The following is a 20,857-nucleotide window of genomic DNA, read 5'->3' as shown; positions in this document are numbered from 1 at the left end:
CCATTATAATATTACTAATAACACGAGCAACTCAAACATATCCCCTAGGAAAGAGGCCCATATAATCTTTCGATCAGGACTCTGTTAAAAGTGAGTCACTTTTAGTGACTTTAGTGACTTTTAGTGGAAGTCTTGAGTCACTCAGGATTCTTAAAAACAGAAGAGGTGTTGTGACGACACCAGAGCAAAGGCACAATCTCATGAATGTTCCAGGCAGATGGGGATGTTCAGCCCCTCTGCTCATAGAGAAATGCGTGGGTAAATTATGGTATATGCAGTCTGTGAACTATTGTGATTATGTAGATTTGGAAATGGCACGTATGAAGAATGCACAAAAAATGCTTAAGACACAAGTGTTAAATGAGGACAGCATGTCATCCAGTGTTCGGAGACGAGCAAAGAAGGCATCCTGGGATGAGGTGCATCACGACATGCAACACAGCTATTTCTAAGGGGTGGGATCAATGGTGGTATTGTTTTCTTCGTTGTGGGTTAATATATAAATATTTTATGCCTCACCTTGTTCCAGAAAACTCTGATTCAGCACATCTGACCATGTCACTTCATTACTTGAGATCCTCCACTTGCTTCCTGTCTTCTTGAAGTAGAGCCATTCCCAACATGGCCTTCAGGTCTTGCGTGATCAAGCTCCTTCTTGGTGTCCCTGCACGGCCACCCTGGCTTCCCTCCGGATGCTTATGCACACAGGGCTCCTTCCACCTCTGGACCTCTGCCCTTGCTGACCCTTCTCCTGGAAACGTGCCCTACACTCACTTGCACTCACGCCTGGCTAACTCCTGCTCCTCCTTCAGATCTCAGCTTCAAGGAAGGGAGGGCTTCAGGGAGCCTTCTCAGCACCACCATCAGGCCAGGCCCCTGTTCTCCACACCTGCGGCAAACTGTGTCACCCACTCCTCCCCGGGGTAACTCCTCCTGTATTCTCCACAGATATTTGCTTGCATCAAGTCTTCTCTGCTGAACTGGAAACTCCTTTACGGTGAAGGTCGTATGTGGTCTGCCCCCCACGCTGCCTCTGCCCAGAGTGGAGTCTCCGTAAACGTCTGATATCCGAACCCTGACTGTTGGCTCATTTCACAGAAGACTTCTTGATGCTTCTCTGAGTTTTTCAAGTGGTTCCAAATGGGACACTGTTAAAATCTGTAAAATGAATAAGGAAGTTGAATAGCAATATCCCCTTATACATTAAAATGCAATCTTATTTGTAAACACTTTCCAATGGTGCATCTTGATGTAAGACAAGTAAGTGCCGATTCAGAGCTTTATTCCTCTGAAGCACAAAGCCCAAACTACAGAGGCCACATTTTTCAAGGCTGAGGTGGGGCGGGGCAGGTGGGGTTTGCTGCCGGCTGGGTGTGCAGACTGGCTTCTTAAGTTCCCCACCCCCCAACGCCTCTGGCAGAGTCCTGAGAGCTCGCCCCTGCCTGCCCACGGCCCTGGTGCCAATTGCTGGTGGCAGCAAAGAAGGGATGTCGATCCCAAGGGAGCAAAGCTTCTGCGTCATTCCTGCCTCTCTCACGTTCACCTTGGAGGGTGCCGTGCGTGGACAGGACCACAGAATGACCCCCACGCTCCCTGCAGCCGGCTCCTCACACGGCAGCTGGCCCAATCCCTCTGAATTCGTGCTTCAGATAGTGTCCCTCCTGTGCTCAAGACCCTGCAGCCTTCCTATCTCAGCCAGAGCAAAAGTCAAGGTTATTCCCATGCCCGAACGTGAGGCAACAAGGTGATACGCTGCCCAAACTGGGGCACTCTGAGAGGAAAGGGGGCTCTGGTAAGTCCACAGGGCAGTGCACACTGGGACACCGCCGAGTCCTGAGGGCCCTCTGTGACCTGCCCTGTCGGCTTCTGCCTTCTGCCATCTGCCCTCTGCCCTCACCCCTCCCCTCAGCCCTCTGACTCTCCTTTACACAGTGACTATGCACCCTCCTCTGGGCCTTTGCTCGTGCTGCTCCCCTGCCTGGAATGCTCCCCACTGACTCCACCCAGAGGCACACAAAGCTCCCCCCCCATAACCTCCTACACACCTCTGGTCAAATGTCCTCCCCAACCAGAGAGACCTCCAGGACCCCCCCTGAGCCTCCCCCATCTGCCATCACTTGCATCTCGTACCCTTTTATTCTCCTTCATAGCGCTCTTGGCTATGGAAACACTGGCCCATTGGGTAATTGATAGGTGATTGGTCTCCCCCTAGAAAGTGAGCCCGATGATGTAGAGACTCTGTTTAATCACGCCCCCCCCCCCACCAAGCGTCTTCCCCTATCCCAGGGCAGGGTATACAACAGTTGCTCAGTAAACGTTCATGAAGTTGATTGGATGGATTTGAGTTGGGACGGTATTGGCACTGATCACCCAACTTGGAGCCAGGCACCATCCCTGTATCTTCTCATGTAACCCCCACCACCGGCCAAGGTAGAAATCACCGCCCCCATTTCCAGACAAGGAAACTGAGAGTCATCATTTACTGAATCAGTGCTTGATGCTAGAACAAATATCATGTGTCAGCTCTGGGAAGGACCAAAGCCCTTACGATATTGCCTGTTTTCCATTTTTCATTGTACAAAAGAGAAACTGTCCTAGAGCATTCAGAGCCCACCCCACGGCCACTTAGCAGGGTGGGCCACACACAGGTCCCTGGACTCTCAGTCCAGTGCTCCTTCCAAACCCCACAGGATCTTTCCGGGGACAGGAAAGGATTCTCAAATTCCACAAACACGGACGGGTCCTTTGGGAGCTGTGCTGGCATAACAGGGAGCTTAAGAGCAAGACAGGTAGGCGTTGTCACATGGCAAACTAATGTCAAAAGCGATTCAGAACGAGGGAGTCCTGGGGACAAAAAATAATGGACTTGGTTTAAGTTAGACAGAGACAAGACAAATAGGGTGGGGGCGCGGCTTATGAGCAAATTTACATATCAGAAGAGTAATTATAAATCTTTGTTGTTAATCTCCGCAGCTACAATGGGAGGTCCACACGGACCCAGCTCATGAATCAAGGATGCCTAAATGACATCTATTAGGGAGCCATTGTTCCTGGCACTGTCGTGGGGATTTTTGTTGTCTTCATGTTGGGGCCTTTAATTAATAGACAAGCCCCATCACTGGGCTCGTTTGTGTGAAGGCCTTGGAGTTGGGGGCGGGGGGAGGGGCGATCCAAATCCGCGGGATCATGATGACTGTCATGATCATTATAACCAGACTTTCCTCGCTGCTGATGCTGTATGGCGTTGTCATGGAAACGGCGTGCTTATTAGTAACACGCTCTTTTAAGGTTACTGGGATGTTGGCATCCCTTAACCAACGACTGCTCTGTGATCGCTGCACAGTGGCCTTGGTGACATGGACAAAGAATCAGTACTCCGCAGAGTCTGCGATATTTTTGTTCTAATTCTTCCTCTGGCTTGTTCTCCATCCCCCTCAAACAGCTCATAAAAAACATGATCTCCCTTCTGGGGTGCTGGAAATGTTCTATGTTGTGATCTGAGTGGTGGTCACACGGGTGTCTGCATATGTTAGACCCCACTGAGCTGCACGCTTAAGATTAAGTACACTCTGGGGGCGCCTGGGTGGCTCAGTCGGTTAAGCATCCGACTTTGGCTCAGGTCATGATCTTACAGTTCGTGGGTTCGAGTCCGCGTCGGGCTCTGTGCTGACAGCCAGCTCAGAGCCTGAAGCCTGCTTCCGATTCTGTGTCTCCCTCTCTCTCTGTTCCTCCCACACTCATGCTCTGTTTCTCCCTGTCTCAAAAAATAAATGAACATTAAAAAAAAAAAGATTAAGTACACTCTCTAGCACATATGTTACAGCTCAGTAAAGCAATTTTTTAAATTTGCATCCGTTTCTTATCATCAAGGGAATTTTGTTCTTTCAACAGTTGTACGCCTCACTCAGGGGACATCTGGAATACCATGCACCACGCACAAAGATGAGCAGCAACTTGGGTCACCCGCCTCTCCTGTGCCAGGTGCATCACAGACTTTATGTTACTGAGCCCTTGCCTCCTGAAGTCAGTATCTTCCTCCCTCAGCCAACAGATTGGAAACCGAGGTGCAGCAAAGTGCAGTGGCTTGCCCAGAGCCAACCAGGAAAGTGGGATCTGTGCCCAGGTCTCTGGGACCCCTAGCCATGTTCTTTCTACCTTACATGGCCATGCCTCATTGACCAGGTGAAATGAGTCCATAAAGGGAATCCAGAGAGCAATAGCCTTCTGGAATCCATGGCATATGGGGAAAATTTAAACAATAACAGCAACAACAACAACAACAAAAGTGTTTCTTATTAAAAAAAAAATTTAGAAATAAGTCACAAAATAGTGGTAAGAAAGTGATTTGTCTCATCTCAGCCATGTTATCGTTTGTCCCAATTCACTACGTCTTTTTTTAAAAAATGTCTTGTTGGGGTGCCTGAGTGGCTCAGTCGGTTAAGCGCCCAACTTCGGCTCAGGTCATGATCTCACGGTGTGTGGGTTCAAGCCCCACATCTGGCTCTGTGCTGACAGCCAGCTCCGAGCCTGGAGCCTGTTTCAGATTCTATGTCTCCCTCTCTTTCTGCCCCTCCCCCACTCATGTTCTGTCTCTCTCTGTCTCAAAAATAAACTATAAAAAAAATAAAATTTAAAAATCTCTTTACATGGAGGAAATGCAAATTCAGATCTCTATGGTCAAATCTGAAAAAAAAAAAAAAATCAAATCCAGCCACTCTAAGCCCAAATGCCCCATGACATACACTCTCCAGCTTTCCCGAGTTCCCACCCAGCTACTTTCTCTCACTAGGGAGGTGACCACCTACTGATTGGTGAGCTAGCATTTATTCTTTCTCCTACTGCAAATCATGCTCCAATTGTCCTCAAAAACAAACAAACAAACAAAAGACACTCCCTTTTCCCACTCCTGGTCCAACTATCTTGAGTTGGGTGGAATCAACCCCTGACTGCACATGTAGTTAGTTCAGTCCTGACCAATCCACATATCACATTAACCTGTCCATGACGGTTGGCATTAACTCAGGATTAGACATATGATCCCATCAGAGCTAATGAGGTATAGGGACCTTTGATGGGAATTTTCTGTGAAAATAGCATCCTAGACCTGAACCTGCATGTAGTATAGCTTGGAGCTGCCATCAGCATCTTAAATGCATGTGGAGTTAGACTGAATCCAACACAGAGAGAAAAGAGCTAGAGATGTTCCAGTGTTCTTTCTGAGCCCCTTGATCAAGCTATAACTGAAGTTAAATACCCTATACTTTTCACATATGTGAGCCAACAAATGACTTGGTGTTTTCTTTGTTCACATAACCTATTTGAGATAGCTAGAAGCCATTTGTCTGCAAGTAACAGAGAAATTCTTGCTAGAAAGGCTGGCAGACAGCAAGATCAGGACCCAATGCATTAAAGTGACAGAAACCTAAATTTCAACCCAATATACAGAAAGAACTTCCCCACATTGAATCATCAAGGAGTAGCAATATGTTGTGAAATCACATTCAGTGAAAGCATTCAAGCAGATTAAATTTTATTTTCAGTGTATCAATTTTGGCACAGAATAGGTAGTTGGAGGAAATAATCCCAACCCTAAATTCCTTCCAATTTGACGACCCTATGAACAGCACAAATGGAATATTCCCCAAGAAGGATTTCCTGAACACCTTAGGGATATTCCTCCCCTACCCCTATTATCCATTATTACTAAATCTCAATTGTTTCCTTCACAATAATTACTACTATTTTAAATTTAAATTCATTACATTTTATTTACTTTTTTAATTTAACTTTTAATTTTGGATTTCTATTGTTGTTTACTTGTTTATTTATCTCCCACCACAGACTGTAAGTTCCACAAGAGCTGAGATTTTGTCCATTTTCTTTTCCTATACCTCCAGCACCTAGGAAAATACCTACCGTACAGTAAGCTTTCAATGAATTCTTCCTTGAAGGGAGGAGACCTCTCTGACCCTATGTTTTATATGAACTCACACAGAAAACCAGTGGCCAAACGGGACCCATAAAGTCTGGAGCCACTAAATGAGTCTGTCACATTAGCCCTTTTGAGCCGATTGACACATCTCCTCAGAGTCATTTTTTAAATGTTTATTTATTTATTTTGAGAGAGAGCAATAGAGAGTGAGCAGGGGAGGGGCAGAGAGAGAGAGGGAGACAGAGAATCTCAAGAAGGCCCCAGTGCTGTGAGCACAGAACTGGACACAGGGCTCAAATCCATGAACCATGAGATCGTGACCTGAGCTGAAACCAAGAATCAGACACTCAACTGACTGAGCCACCCCGGTGCCTAGTCCTCAATGCAATTTCATAAAGCATGTCACTTTAGTAAAGTGCCATCTGTTCTCTAGAGAGTCCTTCATCACTAGCACATTTGTCTAGGAAAATTTGTCCCTCTTGCCTTGGTAATCCAACATAGGAGACAGTCTCTGAGAGTTAGGTGGGTCTTTCTTTTACACAAGAGGAAACTAAGGCTCAGAGAGGTCCAATAACTTACTCAACATTACACAGATCTCAAATTTAGGCCTACAGCACTCTAAAGTTTCTGCTCTTTCTGTCATCCTACATTTAGTTTTCTGACATGAGTGAGTGAGTGTGTGTGTGTGTGTGTGTGTGTGTGTGTGTGTGTGTATTTTTCATTCCCCAGCACTCTTTTTTGCAAATGGTCTTTTCACGCTTGGGGGACTGAGGCGCACACATACACACCCTGAATCATTACCATCTTCCTTTTATTTATTGCATTGGAGGAGTAGGAAATAACACAGGCCGACTAAGGAATAAGCAAATTCTAGGCAAATTGCATAAGTGGGATTTTTTTATAAGCACACAAAGTAACCCTGAAACAATCTACACATTTCAGAACATCATGAGAGACCTGGGGGTTGCGCGCAAAGAGGTCTACTCAGTAGCGTCTTACACATATTAACTGAACCCAAGACCGTTTCCTTTCCTATCCAGCCCAGCCTCCTGGACCCACAAACCAAACCACAGTGTCTGGGGATGAACGAGCAAGAGCAACAGAGAGAAAGAGAGAGACTTTGATTGAAACTGAGGAATTGGGAGGTCTCTGCCTCTGATTCTGGGTTATTTGAATCAAGGAGTTTCATTTGGCCTCAAGCACTTAATCATTTCATTCCCCTTTCTGGTTTTATTCTGAGACATTAAGAGGAAAGAAGCATCACAGGGGTTGAAGACGTCCTTTTTGTCTTTCTAGCTGTTGCTTCCGGATTTCCTCACCCAATGCCCAATGCATATGTTTGGCCAGATGGTTAAGACTCTTGGCGGCCAATTCAGCTGCTCAAGAACATGGTTGCACTTAACCTCATCAACTCGACTCAGCTTCAGTTCATCCTGGGATAGGAGTGTGATAGCGATCTGTTTAATTAGTTTAATGAGGGCTGAGGGAACTGGTCCACATTTTGAGTTTGTTGCACAGAGCAAATCGGTTTGTCTCGCTCCCTCCCTGATCATTTCAGCATTCACTGGGAGAACTGCTCTCATTACCATTTTGGAAGGGGTTTTTGCGCCCTTCCTCTCTCTGCGAGGAGTTGGGTGCTGTCCAGGGTACCAACATGGGCTGGAGTCCAAGAACTCGTTTCCTCAGGAGATATGTTTCTAAACAACAAGAACACAGAGAGTACAACTGAACACTTGCCCACTGGAGGACTGAACTCTCCAGCGTAGGAATTCCTGCTCCAATAAAATGCAGTGTTCGAGCGTTTTATCTAAAGCGTCCGTCTCTGAAGTGGGGAGCACCAGGAGGTCCTTAAGGTTTGGGATAAAGTGTTAGGATTTCTACTTGTTTATTTATCGTGTTTTGTTATTTATCTAGAAGGATGAAGAACAAGTCAGTCTGGAGTCCTGGAACGGGGTGGGAAGGCGGTCACATTAATGGGGTGGAGGGATTAATAGCGAAAGCTGCTGCTGGCAGTAGTTCAGAGGCCTTGAGTTGGAGCCAAGCACTGAGCCTACTGGAGAGGGGAACCTCCATCCTTTCTCCCCACTGACCCCAGACAAACCCTGCATCCCAGACAGAAAATAGGCAGGCTGGGTTTGAATGTTTTGCAGACAATGCTGAACTGAGCATAGGGAGGGGGGTATAAGGTAGGATGAATGAGGGTACTCCAATCTGGAAGGGTGTCACGGGAAGCTCCTGACTCAACCGCATGACGGGGAGGGGTTTACCCATCAAGAAGCTCTCCAGAGTAGGCATTGGGGTCTTCCTGAGACCGAGTTACCACCTTGAACTGGCGCCTGAGAAAACCCCCATAGCGCTTCTGGTTGTCCCATTTGAGCTTGGGACGGATGCGTCTCAGGAAGCCCCCATAGCGTTTGTACAGGTCTTCGTGGCCCACCCCATCCCCGTCCCCGTCCCCAGCCACCTCTGAGCTTCTCTTAGGGTATTTGCGCAGGAACCCCCCATAGCGTTTGACCTGCTCCTTGGGATCCTCCTCATTGGAACCCAGTGCTCTAGCCTTTGTGGCGTCATCATTCAGCTGGGTGTCCCCCAGCAGCTCAGACTCGTCTCCCTCCCCCAACCTGCCAGAGAGACCCCTGAGCTTCTCCACCAGGCTCCTGGTCAGAACATTCTCCTCTGTTGGGGCGCGGAGAAGAAATCTGTTTTCCTCAAGCTCTTTCGAGAAGGGCCCAGCACGCTTGGCCAGCTCCTCCAAAGCGGCCTTGGTCTCCAAATCTTCTTTGCCATTGAGCCCGGAGGTGAAGGGAGTGAGAAAAGACAGAAGGCTTTGGCATCTCTCCCACTCCTCAGCAGGCAGCAGTGCAGCCTGGCATTCCAGGGAACAAATCTGCAAATCCCAAAAGAAACCACAGCGGTAATGGCACCCCCATCCAACTGTCATGCCACATGCACCCCCTTGTCCCAGAGAGTCCCTTGTCCAATGTCAGAGACAATCAAAAGTAGCTGCTGTTCCTAAACTTCAGGCTTCCCACTTCAATCTCCCCCCGCCTTCCAGGTGCATTGAGGCAGGTGACCCTGTGCCTGAGTGTAAGAGGAAACACGTGGAGAGGTGACACAGCTCTCCCAAGGACACGTGGCTATAAACGGCGATGCCAACATTGGAAGTAAGGTCTTCCCAGAGCATTGTGTGGTGCTCATGCATCCTCCTCAACTTCTGACTCCAGAGGGAGCATTTGATTCTCCCAACCTTTCCTAGGTGTGAAGGATGCTCTTAACACTTTCTAGAGAGGCACCAAAGCAAGGCAGGATGGTGGGAAGAACGCACTGAGGGGTTTGAGGGCTCATCAAACCTGAGGGACAATAGTCTCCGTTTCACAGGAGTGCTTGGGGGGCGTCAAATGTGATCATGATGGTGACCATGAGGACGATGATGACGAGACTGGACAATTCTGGAACTTGGACCCAGACAGCTTGCTGCCACGAGCTCTCAGGCTTAACCACTGTGCTCTGCTGTGGTCCTGTGTCGGCAGCACGCAGCACACGGCATGCATCTCAGTGAAGAGCAGCTAGAATCATGTGTTTAATATGCCGTGTCTTTTTCTTACAGAATCACCCCCATTTTGCAGATGAGGAAACTGAAGCTCAAAGAGGGAGGTTCCAGAGTCACAGAATGAGAACGTGGCAGGACCAAAGCCTGTGCTCTGTCCATTGCACCCTTGGGACCTTGACCTGTCCGCCATCGAGGGAGAGACACATGGGGGAATTTGATTCAAAGCAGAGCCAATAGGGATGGGCCAAGAGACGGTGAGACCAGGAGAGGGGTTGAGGCTTGGATCCTGTCAGCCAGAGGCTGGGGACGGCGCTCCTTCCACAGGAAGGACTAGATTTGGAGGTGCCCATCAGCCTGGTGGTAAGAAGCCCTGAAAAGTTACATCAGGCTACAAACTCCCAAAGACAGCACTGCCTCAATAATGACACTCCCCAGGGGTGCCTGGGTAGCTCAGTCGGTTAAGCGTCCGACTTCAGCTCAATGATTCGTGAGTTTGAGCCCCGCACCGGGCTCTGTGCTGACAGCTCAGAGCCTGGAGTCTACTTCGGATTCTGTGTCTCCTTTTCTCTCTGCCCCTCCCCTGCTTGAATCCTGTCTCTCTCTCTCTCTCAAAAATAATAAAAAACATTAAAAAAAAAATAATGACATCCCCTGGAAACCTCAGTGTCGGTCCCAGACCTGAGTGAGCCAGGGGTGGTGAGGTCCGAGGTAGGGGATGGAGTTCAGGTGCCCAGGCTGACGGCAGCGCAGGACATGTCCTGCACAGGCAGAATAAGTGTACAGGACAGACACACAGCCACCCAAGCTCCACACTCAGACGGTCCCTTCTGCACACAGGTGTAGGACCCAGGCATCCTGAAACCTACCAAGGGGTTGATGGGTTTGGGCCCATCCTGGGTCTTCACAGCACACAGGGAGCACCGGGACAGGCAGTCTGCTGTGGCGGAGGGGAGCAGGAAGAGGCAGGCAGCCAGCACCAGCCCCCGCCCCACCATCCTGTCTCAGCTCTTCCCGCTGCGGAGGGAGAAGAAGAAGGAAATGAATCTGTGAGCCTCTCCCCTGTGTCGGGTCCTGAGCCGTCCTGCCGACTCCTCCGGCCGACACTGCAAGGCAAACACTCTCATTCCCATTTCACAGTCAGGAAAAATAGAGACCGTGGGAGGCACACTGGGTGCCCAAGGCCAAGGGTCAAGGAAGGGAACTAACGTACTGAGCACCTGCTACGTCCCAGCAGCTTTCCTATATATTCGCATTCAACCTGCACATCCTGAGGCAGGTTGTACAATTTTCATCAGACAGATGGGGACATTGAGGCTCAAGGAGACGTGGCTGCCCGCACAGCGAGGCTGTGGACAATCTGGGACTTGGCCTGGGTCTGTCGGCCTCCAACACCCACTTTGCCCATCCACGAAGCCAGAAGGCACCTGACATCTGCTCTCCTGGATTCCCATCATCTACCTTTGTCCCCAACTCTTCAGCCTATCCCCCGGGCCAGTCCTTTCTGCCTTGAAAGTTCCCTGGTATTTGCCTTTTTCACCCCAATGCTTCTCCTTACCTTGTCCGTAGCCACACCTTCTCCGTGCTGGCCTTCCTGCCTCCAGTTCCTTCTTGGAGCCTTCCTACCTACCCCAAAATGACCAGTTCAGCATGACAATTCAGCAGTCAGATCTGTCACACTAGGTCAGCCTGGCCCTTTTCCTAAATGACAGGCACACCCTCAATCCCATCCCTACCCCTTAACCACATCCAGCTACTTGCAATTCCCCTAATAAATGTTTCAGGGCCTGCCCCACCTCTGGGCCTTTGCATATGCTGTTCCTGCTGCTAGAAAACCCTTCCTCTCCTCTTCTGTTACCTACCTTTTAGGCCCTAGGTTAGATGCCACTTCCTCCAGGCAGCTTTTCTGGATCTCCTAGGCTCCATGGGATGCTCCTCTTTTGTATTCACCCTGAAACTTATGCCCCTTCCATCAAAATCTTCCTCTGTTTGGTAAATATCTATGTGGCTCTTCAGACTTTGGCTCCATGAAGGCAGGAACTGTGTCCTGTTTCCGTCTCTGCATTCCTCAAACATACTCCACTTCCTCCTACCTCAGGATCTTTGCACTTCCCGTCCCTCCCTCTGCAATACTCTTAGCCCAGATCTTCACACGGCTCGCTCCTGCTTGTAATTACATGAATTAAATGTCAGATCGCCAGGGAGGCATGTGCTGACTCCTGTATTTAATGCGGCTTCCTGGGTCTCTCTCACATCACCCTGTTCTGTTGGCATCGGAGCGCTCCCCATCTCATACTGCCTTATGGATCAGGTGTTTGTTCGCTGTTGTTCTCCCCCACTGGAGGGTTAGCTCCTTACCGGCGCAGACGCTACCTGTCACAGTCCCCGCCGTATCCTAGCACCAGGATCCCGACCCGCCCATAGCAGGCACTCGGGAGTCGCTAGGCACATGAATTCAGTCTGTGAAAAGCTCTTCCTTCCTTTCATAATTAACTTCTTAGAATCCAAATATCAAGACTCAAAGCCATTCAAATGGGGGCACAGTACCGTTCTCCCAACTGGAAATGGGGAGTTCCCCTGAGACACCCCACTCCGGGCAGGAGGCCCCAGGCTCTTCCCAGCCTGGTCTTTAGAGCCTGACACCTGTCACTCCACTCGCAGGGACATTGTCCTCCCTTCCTCATCCAAGTCTCCCAAGCCTGCAAACCACCCTGCTTGCTCAGGGGGATGTAGAGGGTATCCGGATGTAGGGGGTCCCAGAGCGCCATGTTACGCGCAGAGTTTGGTCTTCCCCTCAAAGCACACAGGAGGCCCCCCCCGACTCTGCAAGTCCATCATCCCATCTACCCCTCCCCAGTGAGGTGGGCACTTCCAGTTCAGTGACTCACCCAAGACCTGTGGCCAACAGTGAAGGTGCAAGGCTGTTCCGCTTGACTCCCCAAACTTGTGCCCTTAATGACTACAATTTCTAGAGCGACTTTAATTCATTATCACGGGTACCTCCATGAGACCCAACGCACAGGACCTTTGAACTTCTGTCTCATTTTCGATCCACCCACCAACTCTGAGAGGTGGGTATCATTGTCCCCACTTTATAGATGAGAAAACGGGTGCTCAGAGAGGCTTGGTGAGCCTCCTGAGGTCATACAATGACTGAAGGTGAGAATCCTCCTGAGGCTGAGCAAGGTGTGCTCCCCTAAGCGGGGAGGCTCCGAGAAGAAAGCCCAGGAAAGTGGACCTGGGTCCATCTTACCTCGCTTGCCCACCCTCCACATGATCAGCAGTGAATTACCTGTGGGGGAGGAGAGTGTACACCACACTCTTAACTCCTGGCCACAGGCTTCACACACAGCTTGGCTGCCAAGGGAGGAGGCCCAATTTGCAATCCTTTTTGTCCCAGGCAAAGGTAGTGTCGGCAGCCGATCCTCTCATCCGCTAACTTTATACTTAATAATAATTCTGGCTCACCAGATGGTTATTACATACTCATGATGTTCTGAGCAATTCTCGTGAATTCTAAAAAACCCATTTCTACTCACAGCGACCATCTGGGGTGGGTACTATTGCCGTGCCCACCTTACAGATAAGGAAACTGAGTTGAGAATCCTGCCAAGATTCTAGAGCTAGTAAATGGCAAAGCTGGGATTTGTATCGAGGGGGTCTGGCCCAACCCACCTGCAATTCTAAAATGAAGGCCCTGTGGGCCCCACCTTCCAAGCTTTGCCCAAGGGGTTCCCTCTGCCTGGAACACCTTTCTCATCCCACCCATCTACTCCCATCTCCCTCTGACTGGCTCTTATTCTTCAAAATTCAACCTCAGTTGCCTCCTCCAGGAAGTTGGTCTGGATTGGGCCTCTCCCGTGAGCTCCCACAGTCACCTATGCTGGCTCTATCACATAATTGCCTCTTACCTTCTGAGTTCTCTACCCAGGAGGGACTTTATCTCTGTAGGTGAGGGTGTGTGGTGCATTGGAAGATGACAAGGAGGCCAGCGTGGATGAGGGGGCATAAGGCAGCAGACTGGGGCAGACTGAGCGGAAAGATGAGCTGTGGCCAGAGAGTATTGGCCCTTGTAGACCAAGGTGAAGAGTTTGCATTCCATTCTAATGCAATGGGAAGACTAAGGAAGTCTAGGATTGATGAACGAAGAGTGAATGGTGCACCCAGCGCGGCACACGGGGCTCGGATGAGACCAAGAGCTCCATGCAGGTTTGTTGAGTGAATAAGCAGAACCGTCCTGACCATGTGAGAAGCCTAGTTTGAACTCCCCCCCGCCCCCCCCCCCACACATCTCCATGCCCCCGGAGAAAGTTCGAGGAGTCTGCAGTTGTCTGAAACTGACACTGCCAATGGATATTCAGCAAATGTTAAGGAAACCAGGGACCAGGGGAGGGGAGGGAAGAGGAAGTAAGAGAAGAGGGCAGACAGGAAGAGGGAAGGAGGGATGGGGTAAGGGGGGGGGTGGGGCGAGGAAGAGGGAAAAAGTGAAAAATGGTCCTGACAGAGAGGAGACAGAGAGAGGGAGGGAGAGATAGACTAACAAGAGAGACGGAGAAAGGGAGACAGAAAGAGGGAAGCCCTGGGGGCAGGAGAGACAGAAGGAAACAGGTCACGTGCTGAATATTCTGAGGCTTTGATTTTTTTTCCCCTGACTTGCTCAAGGCAGTGATCTGAGCTGTGGCTTCAGTGGCCTTGGTAAGGACATGGCTGCCCTCCAGCAAAGCCCCTTTCACCCCACCCCCATGCCCCACCGTCACATCCCTGGCACCTGGGCCTCAGTGGGTCTCCCAGGAGGAACTGGGATCGAGCATGGGGGATCGAGCAGAGAGAGGGCTGCCCAGGGAGGGTCAGAGCAGGGATGAGGTCAGGCAGGGTGGGGCAGGGCTGGGGCCTCTGGCTTCCTCCTCCCAGCCGGCAGCTCTCTCCCTGTACATGCAAACGTCCAGAAACTTCAGAGTGACCGGCCTGCAGGACAAATGCAGTAAATGGCCACTGGGTATTCTGACTTGCACCGGGATTTTTCTTTTTTTTAATTCTCTTGCCAACATTTTTAAATTAGGAAATTTTTACATCTCAAAATCTTAATTTCCAACATACCTTTAAAAATCGGAAGTTCCAGAGACGTCAGGCCTGCATTACAATATGGCAACAATCACCCCAAGGGACACAGGCAGCCTGGTCACCACTGTCCCCGCCCACCAGCTTCCCTCACGTCCACTGCTGAGCCCCTGAGAGTTGAGTCTGCTGGCCCTGAACTGCTGTCTCTAACGACCTGGAGAGGCAGCGTGGGGTCAGAGGGGCACAGCTGGAGAGAAAAGAGAGGGGCGCCTCCCACACGTTCCTGACCCTGAAGCCGGATCACCAAGTGCCTCGTTATGTGGGTTCAAATCCCGGCCCATCACTTACCACCAGTTTGGGAAAATGACTTAACATGGCTGTGTCTCCATTTTCTCAGTCACATAAAGGGGCTAATAATAATACTTTAGGGGGTGGGTGGAGGAAGAGAGCACACCCAGGGGACCTGGCCGGGTACCTGGTGGTATTATGATGCACGTAATTGGAGAGGATGTGGCTCTGTTCGACTCTTGGGCTAAAGAAGACAGTGAAAAGGAGTGATGGCAAAGGCCTGGAACGCAGTTGGAACTCAAAAAAAAAAAAAGTTGTTGAATGAATCAACTGCCATGCGGAGGCCCTACTGTGTGCTGGGCAGGGCTGAGGGCTCCTTATGCATGGTGACATTAGTCCAATCACAGAGCCACTGCATCGCCAGAGCCTACTGGGTGCCAGGCTGTGCATTACCATTATACACACGATTCTAAATCCTCACCACCGCCAGGGGCGGGGGGCAGTGAGTGTCTTTATACCCTTTGTCCAGAGGAGAAGACTGAGGCTGGGGGAGGAGAGGTTGGCCACGTCCGTAAGGGGGAGTTCGGCTTCTGTCCAGATCTCTCGGGGTTAAAAGGTGACTCTGAAAAAGACACATCAGCCCTGAGATTTTCCGAAGCAATCTTATTTCCTTCCTTATTGTTGGCTAAACAAAGTATTGTGTCACATCAGATGGGTCCTAAGGGAGCCCATTTCACCTTTGCTCTGGGGCTTTGCGTGAAGTCATGCATCAGAGGTAGTAGCCCTGCCTGTGAGTCATGTTTGATCTGGGATGAGCGGAGGAGAAAAAGATGCTCTCGGGGTGAGACAGGGCAACAAGCCCCCTTGGTGAGCTGAGGGGCAGTGTCAGGTGCATAGACCCCCAAGAGAGCGTGCATGGCCCAGGGGGAGGAAGGGGCCTCCTTCACTGACTCAGGGGTCTGGAGGGGGTGCTCCTCACAACCCACCCAAGGGAAAACCCTCTTTCCTTGCAGGTCTGAGAAGCATTTTCTCAGCCACTGCCTGGTGGGCCCAGTGAGGGACGTAGGGACCAGGGGGGAGGGTGGGTGATTCTCCCCTGACTGAAAAGGACATTCTGGACCCACCAGCCGCCATAATCGCATGATCCAATTCCTTCTACTAAATCTCTTTCTAGGTACGCATCCTGTTTCTCTGGAGAACCTCAAGAACAAATATACCCCCTCCCCGACTCTTTACTATTGTCCACGGCTGCTTTTGTGCTACAAAGCACAATGGACTGTTGAAATGGGGACTGTACAGCCCAGAGGCCAAAAATATGTACGAGCTGATCTTTTATGGGTGTGCTGACCCCTGCTTTCATCAACTTGAGAACTATTGTCTAATTCTGATGGTTCTCATCGCCTTGAAACTGACTTTCTTGGGAAAAATCAGGATTGCTCTCCTCCCTGAGCCTGGGCCTGTCACTTCTGGTCTATAAATGGGCTATATCACCCCCTATCCTGCAGGAAGGCTCCCCCAGACGGCATCACTTAAAGGGCCAGCACACAGGAGCCCTCTTCCTTACCCAGGGCCCAGAGTTCCTTGAAAGGGAAGGGACTGCCCACCCGCCCTCTCCTCTCCTCTTGGCAATATTTCTATATTGTAGTCAGAGGGCTCAGAGGAGCAGCAAGCATTAAAAAGCCAGCATGGAATAATAATGGCTTGATTTAACATTGCAATTATCTCTCGCAGCACTTTATTGCATATGATTATCCCTATTTGATAGAAGAGGAAATGGGAAAAGGTAGGAATGAAGTCACTTGTTTAAGGTCACATCATGAGTCAGGAGGGAAGTGGAGACAGAGTGGGGGCCTCCCACACCCAGGCCGTGACTCGCACTGAGGAGCTAGCGTTTCCATGACCCTCCAACAGCCCACCTCACAGCAGCTGACACGCACCACACGGCCGCTCTGTGCCGGGTCCTTGGCTTCCCCTGGCCCCTGCCGGAACAGGTGCTACTGTCATAGGCTCAGGTTCAGGGTGGGAAGAGTGAGGACCAAGTGACAAAAGGCCCCAGGGTCCTGAGCACATGCCTGGCATAGCTGGGATGCTCTGGGTCCAAGCTCACTGCTATGCACTTCAGTTCAGTTACCGCACATTCACCCTCGGGAGACTCCAGTAGGCTGGCACGATTAGCTCCATTTTCCAGATGGGCACACAGAGTCTCAGAGACAGTTTTCTGGGGTGTTATCCAAAAACACAAAGTTCACCTTTGCGGGTCTCTGGGGGCCGGCAAAGGGAGACCCTGAGAATGAAGCCCACTGTTCCCGTGAGGCCCTTAGGATCATTAATAAGGAATGGATTATCACCCGGCGGGGTGAGGAGGCAGGATTCCAGATGGAAGGTGAACCCTCCACGGAGTCCAGCAAGACTCGGAGCCCAGAATATAGGAGTGCTGATGCATAGGGGCACTTGTACCCCAATGTTCACAGCAGCACTCTCTACAATAGCCAAATCATGGAAAGAGCCTAAGTGTCCATCAATGGACGAATGGATCAGGAAGACGCGGTTTATCTATACGATGGAATACTACATGGCAATGAGAAAGAATGAAATCTGGCCATGTGTAGCAACACGGATGGACCTTGAGGGGGTTATGCTGAGCGAAATAAGTCAGGCAGAGAAGGACAAATATCATATGTTTGCACGTATAGGAGGATTAGGAGGAACTTAACGGAGGACCGTGGGGGAGAAGAAGGGGGGAAATGGTGGGGGAGAGGGAGAGAGGCAAACCACGAGAGACTCTTGAATGCTGAGACTAAACTGAGGACTGATGGGTGTGGGGGGGAGGGGGGAGATGGGCATGGAGGAGGGCACTTGTGGGGATGAGCACTGGGTGTTATACGGAAACCAACTTGACAATAAACTATTTGTAAAAAAACAAAAACAAAAACAAAAAAACCTCAGAGCCCAGAGCATAGATGAGGGCCCACACCAAGGGCCAGGCCAGCCACCTCCTTTGGGCCAGGTGCTGTTCAGGGACCAGAGTGAAGCACAAACCTGCACTCAGTGGTCATGGTGGGATTATTAACTTCGTTTCTAGAAGAATGATTTTTTTACGTGTATGTTAAGTTTGTATTTATTTATTTAGAGAGTGAGAGAGAGCATGAGCAGGGGAGGGACAGAGGGAGGTGGGATCCCAAGCCAGCTCCGCAATCACTGTCAGTGCAGAGCTAGACTCGGGGCTCAAACTAACAAACCATGAGATCATGACCCGAACAGAAATTAAGAGTCAGATGCTCAGCCAAGCCGCCCAGGAGCCCCTTAAAAGAATGATTTTTAAGAGCAGGAGTCACATGAAACCCTCACCCTTTGTCATTTGATGCGATTAAGGGATGGGGAGAAAGGCCAAGGAAGATGGGTCAGAGAGAGGTGGAGATAAGAGATGCACACAGAAAGAGAGACAGAGAGGGAGACAGAGAGACATACACATAAAAAGAGACACATGCATGCACATTCACCCAGAGGAGTGGCAGGGATTCTTGCACACACAGAGAAAGTGATAAGGACACTAGAGAAGCAGAGAGACGATGGAAACCCAACATAGCCAGCAGAGGTGCCGGGAACCAGAGGGAGAAGGTGGAAGGAGGAGCAGAGGACGTGGGGTGGAGAGGGGGAGGCACGACAGGAAGTGGACTTGGATTCAGGGCCTTGATCTACTGTGTGAATCACAAATATCAATCCCTCCTCCTCCAGTGGACCAGAGACCCAGCCACATAGTAACTGCTCACTAAACCCTTCTCCGCTTCAACTGAACTGTCCAGTAACAGGTCAAAGAGCCAAATGATGGTGGACAAATATGATTGAGTATGCCTGCCAGGCGCAGCCTCCCACTCAGGCCATGGGACAGCTAGACGGCCTCAGGGAGAAGCCTCCAGGACCCTCCTGTGCTTCGTGGACCCAGGCTCCTTACCCTCCTGCCAGGGTATGAATCTGGACCTGGGTTGGGAGGGATTAATGAGGCCCAACATCAAAAGACCCAGGATACCTCTCCATCTCCAGGGCCTGATCCTGGGCTTATTGGGTGTCTCCAGAAATATTTACTGCCCTCTACAATGGCCAGCCCAGCCTCAGTGAAATCTTTTTAGCCCTTTGTCAGATGCGGTGAGATTAACCAACATTTATGGCCTGGGATGAGCAAAAAACGGTGAGAGAAATCAGCTAGCTGCCTGCCCTTTCTCAGACACGCGTTGAAATCAAACCACCAACTATTGATCCGGCTTAGAATGATGGAAGACATCTAATAAATACAACAATTGTGCAAGAATGGCCCAAGGAGGTAGGCAGTGGGGGGGGTGGGCAGGGAGGATCGATCAGGAAGAGACTTCATGATCCCAAGGCGACAAAGGAAGAAATGGTCTTCTGTTGGTGTGGACAGCATGGCCTGGGGAGGGGAGAAGAGCGCCAACCCCACAAAGTGAGGTACTAGATGTCAGTATCTAGACACTTCTGGCCATAGCACACGGCCTGATGGAGTGGATGATGAAGGATGTTATAACACATTGCCACGGTGGACAGCGAGCACTTGAGCAGTCAACGCTAGCATTTATTGAGTACCTACTAAATGCCAGACATATTACAGTGTCCCGTGGGAGTCTCCCAGTAACCTTAGGAGGTGAATAGTAGCACCTTACTGCGGAGATGAGGAAATTAACACTCAGCTCTTGTCCCCAGGTCACACGGCAAATGACTGACGGGATCTGGGATTTGAACCTAGATCTGTGAGACACTCATTTAGATAATATATGGAACATTCTTGGCTCCCGGGAGTTACCTCAAGACCCTAACAATCCCTTTCCATTTGTTTTATGGTGATTGCAAATTTGTCAGACAGCCCCAGAGTCAATCCCTCTGCACTCTGCTAAAGCACGCTGGGTTCCTGAGGAAGCACTGTGGCATCCCACTCCCAGCTGGGAGCCAAGACCCAGGATCCCAGGATCTGCCTGCCACCCATCACACCTTTAGCTCATCTGGGGCAAAGCAGTGGGCTTGAGAGCCAGTCAGCAAACGCAAACCTCCCCCAGGCAGCTCAGCTCACCCCTGGGCTGCTGCAACAGCTCCCCCACGCACATCTCAAAGCCTGGAGATAAATGACCTGTAAAAATAGAACAAAAGGCAAGGTGGGGTGGGATGGAGGGGAGAAAGAAAGGGGGAAAGAGAGGGAAGAGGTAGCTGTGGGAGGGGGAGGCAGGGGTGTGGGAGGGCGGGATGAAGAGGATTGACATTCTGAAATTTGCAACGGATCTTGACTGGAATGCCTGTCAAATTAGAAAGACTTGTATATTTTACCAACCCTTGGAAGAAAGATGGTAATGAAGACTTGCAGTCTGTGGGAAGGGAATTGAAATCAGATCCAATAACCTGAAGAGAGTGTTTCCCCTGGGAAGGTTAGAGACTTAATTAAGGAATGTTTGTAAAGCTTGGAGAGATTCTAGATAAAAGATATCCAGGAAAAAGTACAAGGTCACAGAATTTACTATTCAATCTTTATGTCGTCACCAGACTTTTTTTTCCCCTTCTTCTTCCTTTTTTTCTTCTCCCTGGAGCATATCAGCTTTTTCGTTAGAGTTGAACTTTAGGATTCTATAATACTTTCTTTGAACGTGGATATCTTTACCAGCGAGCAAATGGCTTTCCCATCTGAGCCTTCTTCCCTGCCCAACTTGGACTTCTCAGGCTATAATTTACATGAAAGCAACAAGTCCTTTCAAAGTAAAATCGACAAGAAAAACCCTGCTAAGCCTCAGTCTCCTGGCATGCTGTCACTCTCTTTCCCCATTTCCTCCCAACAAAATAACCTCAAACTTCATTCCCGTGTAAAATTATGTCAAAGGAAACACCCAAGCCAGCACCCTGTCAGCAATTAAACATGGTCCAAAAAAGAATGAAAAGGCTGAACTTGGTTGTACACTGATATACACTCCACCTGGTAAATGCCAGAGCCCTGAATCTCATTAACATCCCCCCCCCCCCCCCCCCCCCCCCCTCAAAAA

The 20,857-nt window shown here is 50.0% G+C and overlaps 1 protein-coding gene across 1 annotated transcript in view; it reads right to left on the bottom strand.

Annotated features, from left to right (window-relative positions):
* Positions 1 to 6,726: 6,726 nt before the first annotated feature.
* PDYN (prodynorphin) overlaps positions 6,727 to 20,857 on the bottom strand; it is a 15,026-nt gene continuing 895 nt past the window's right edge. The window contains exons 2-3 of the mRNA XM_039237679.1: positions 10,349 to 10,496; positions 6,727 to 8,819 (exon numbers count right to left, since the gene is read on the bottom strand). Of these exons, the coding sequence (XP_039093610.1) occupies positions 8,196 to 8,819; positions 10,349 to 10,477 (753 nt within the window). The 5' untranslated portion in view covers positions 10,478 to 10,496 and the 3' untranslated portion in view covers positions 6,727 to 8,195. The remainder of the gene's footprint in view (positions 8,820 to 10,348; positions 10,497 to 20,857) is intronic.

Source organism: Hyaena hyaena, unplaced genomic scaffold (assembly GCF_003009895.1).
Source record: "Hyaena hyaena isolate Hyena2069 unplaced genomic scaffold, ASM300989v1 scaffold_131, whole genome shotgun sequence".
In the NCBI taxonomy this organism is placed as follows: Eukaryota; Metazoa; Chordata; class Mammalia; order Carnivora; family Hyaenidae; genus Hyaena; species Hyaena hyaena.
The sequence above is the reverse complement of the archived record's forward strand: the minus strand, read 5'-3'. Positions and strand labels throughout refer to the sequence as shown.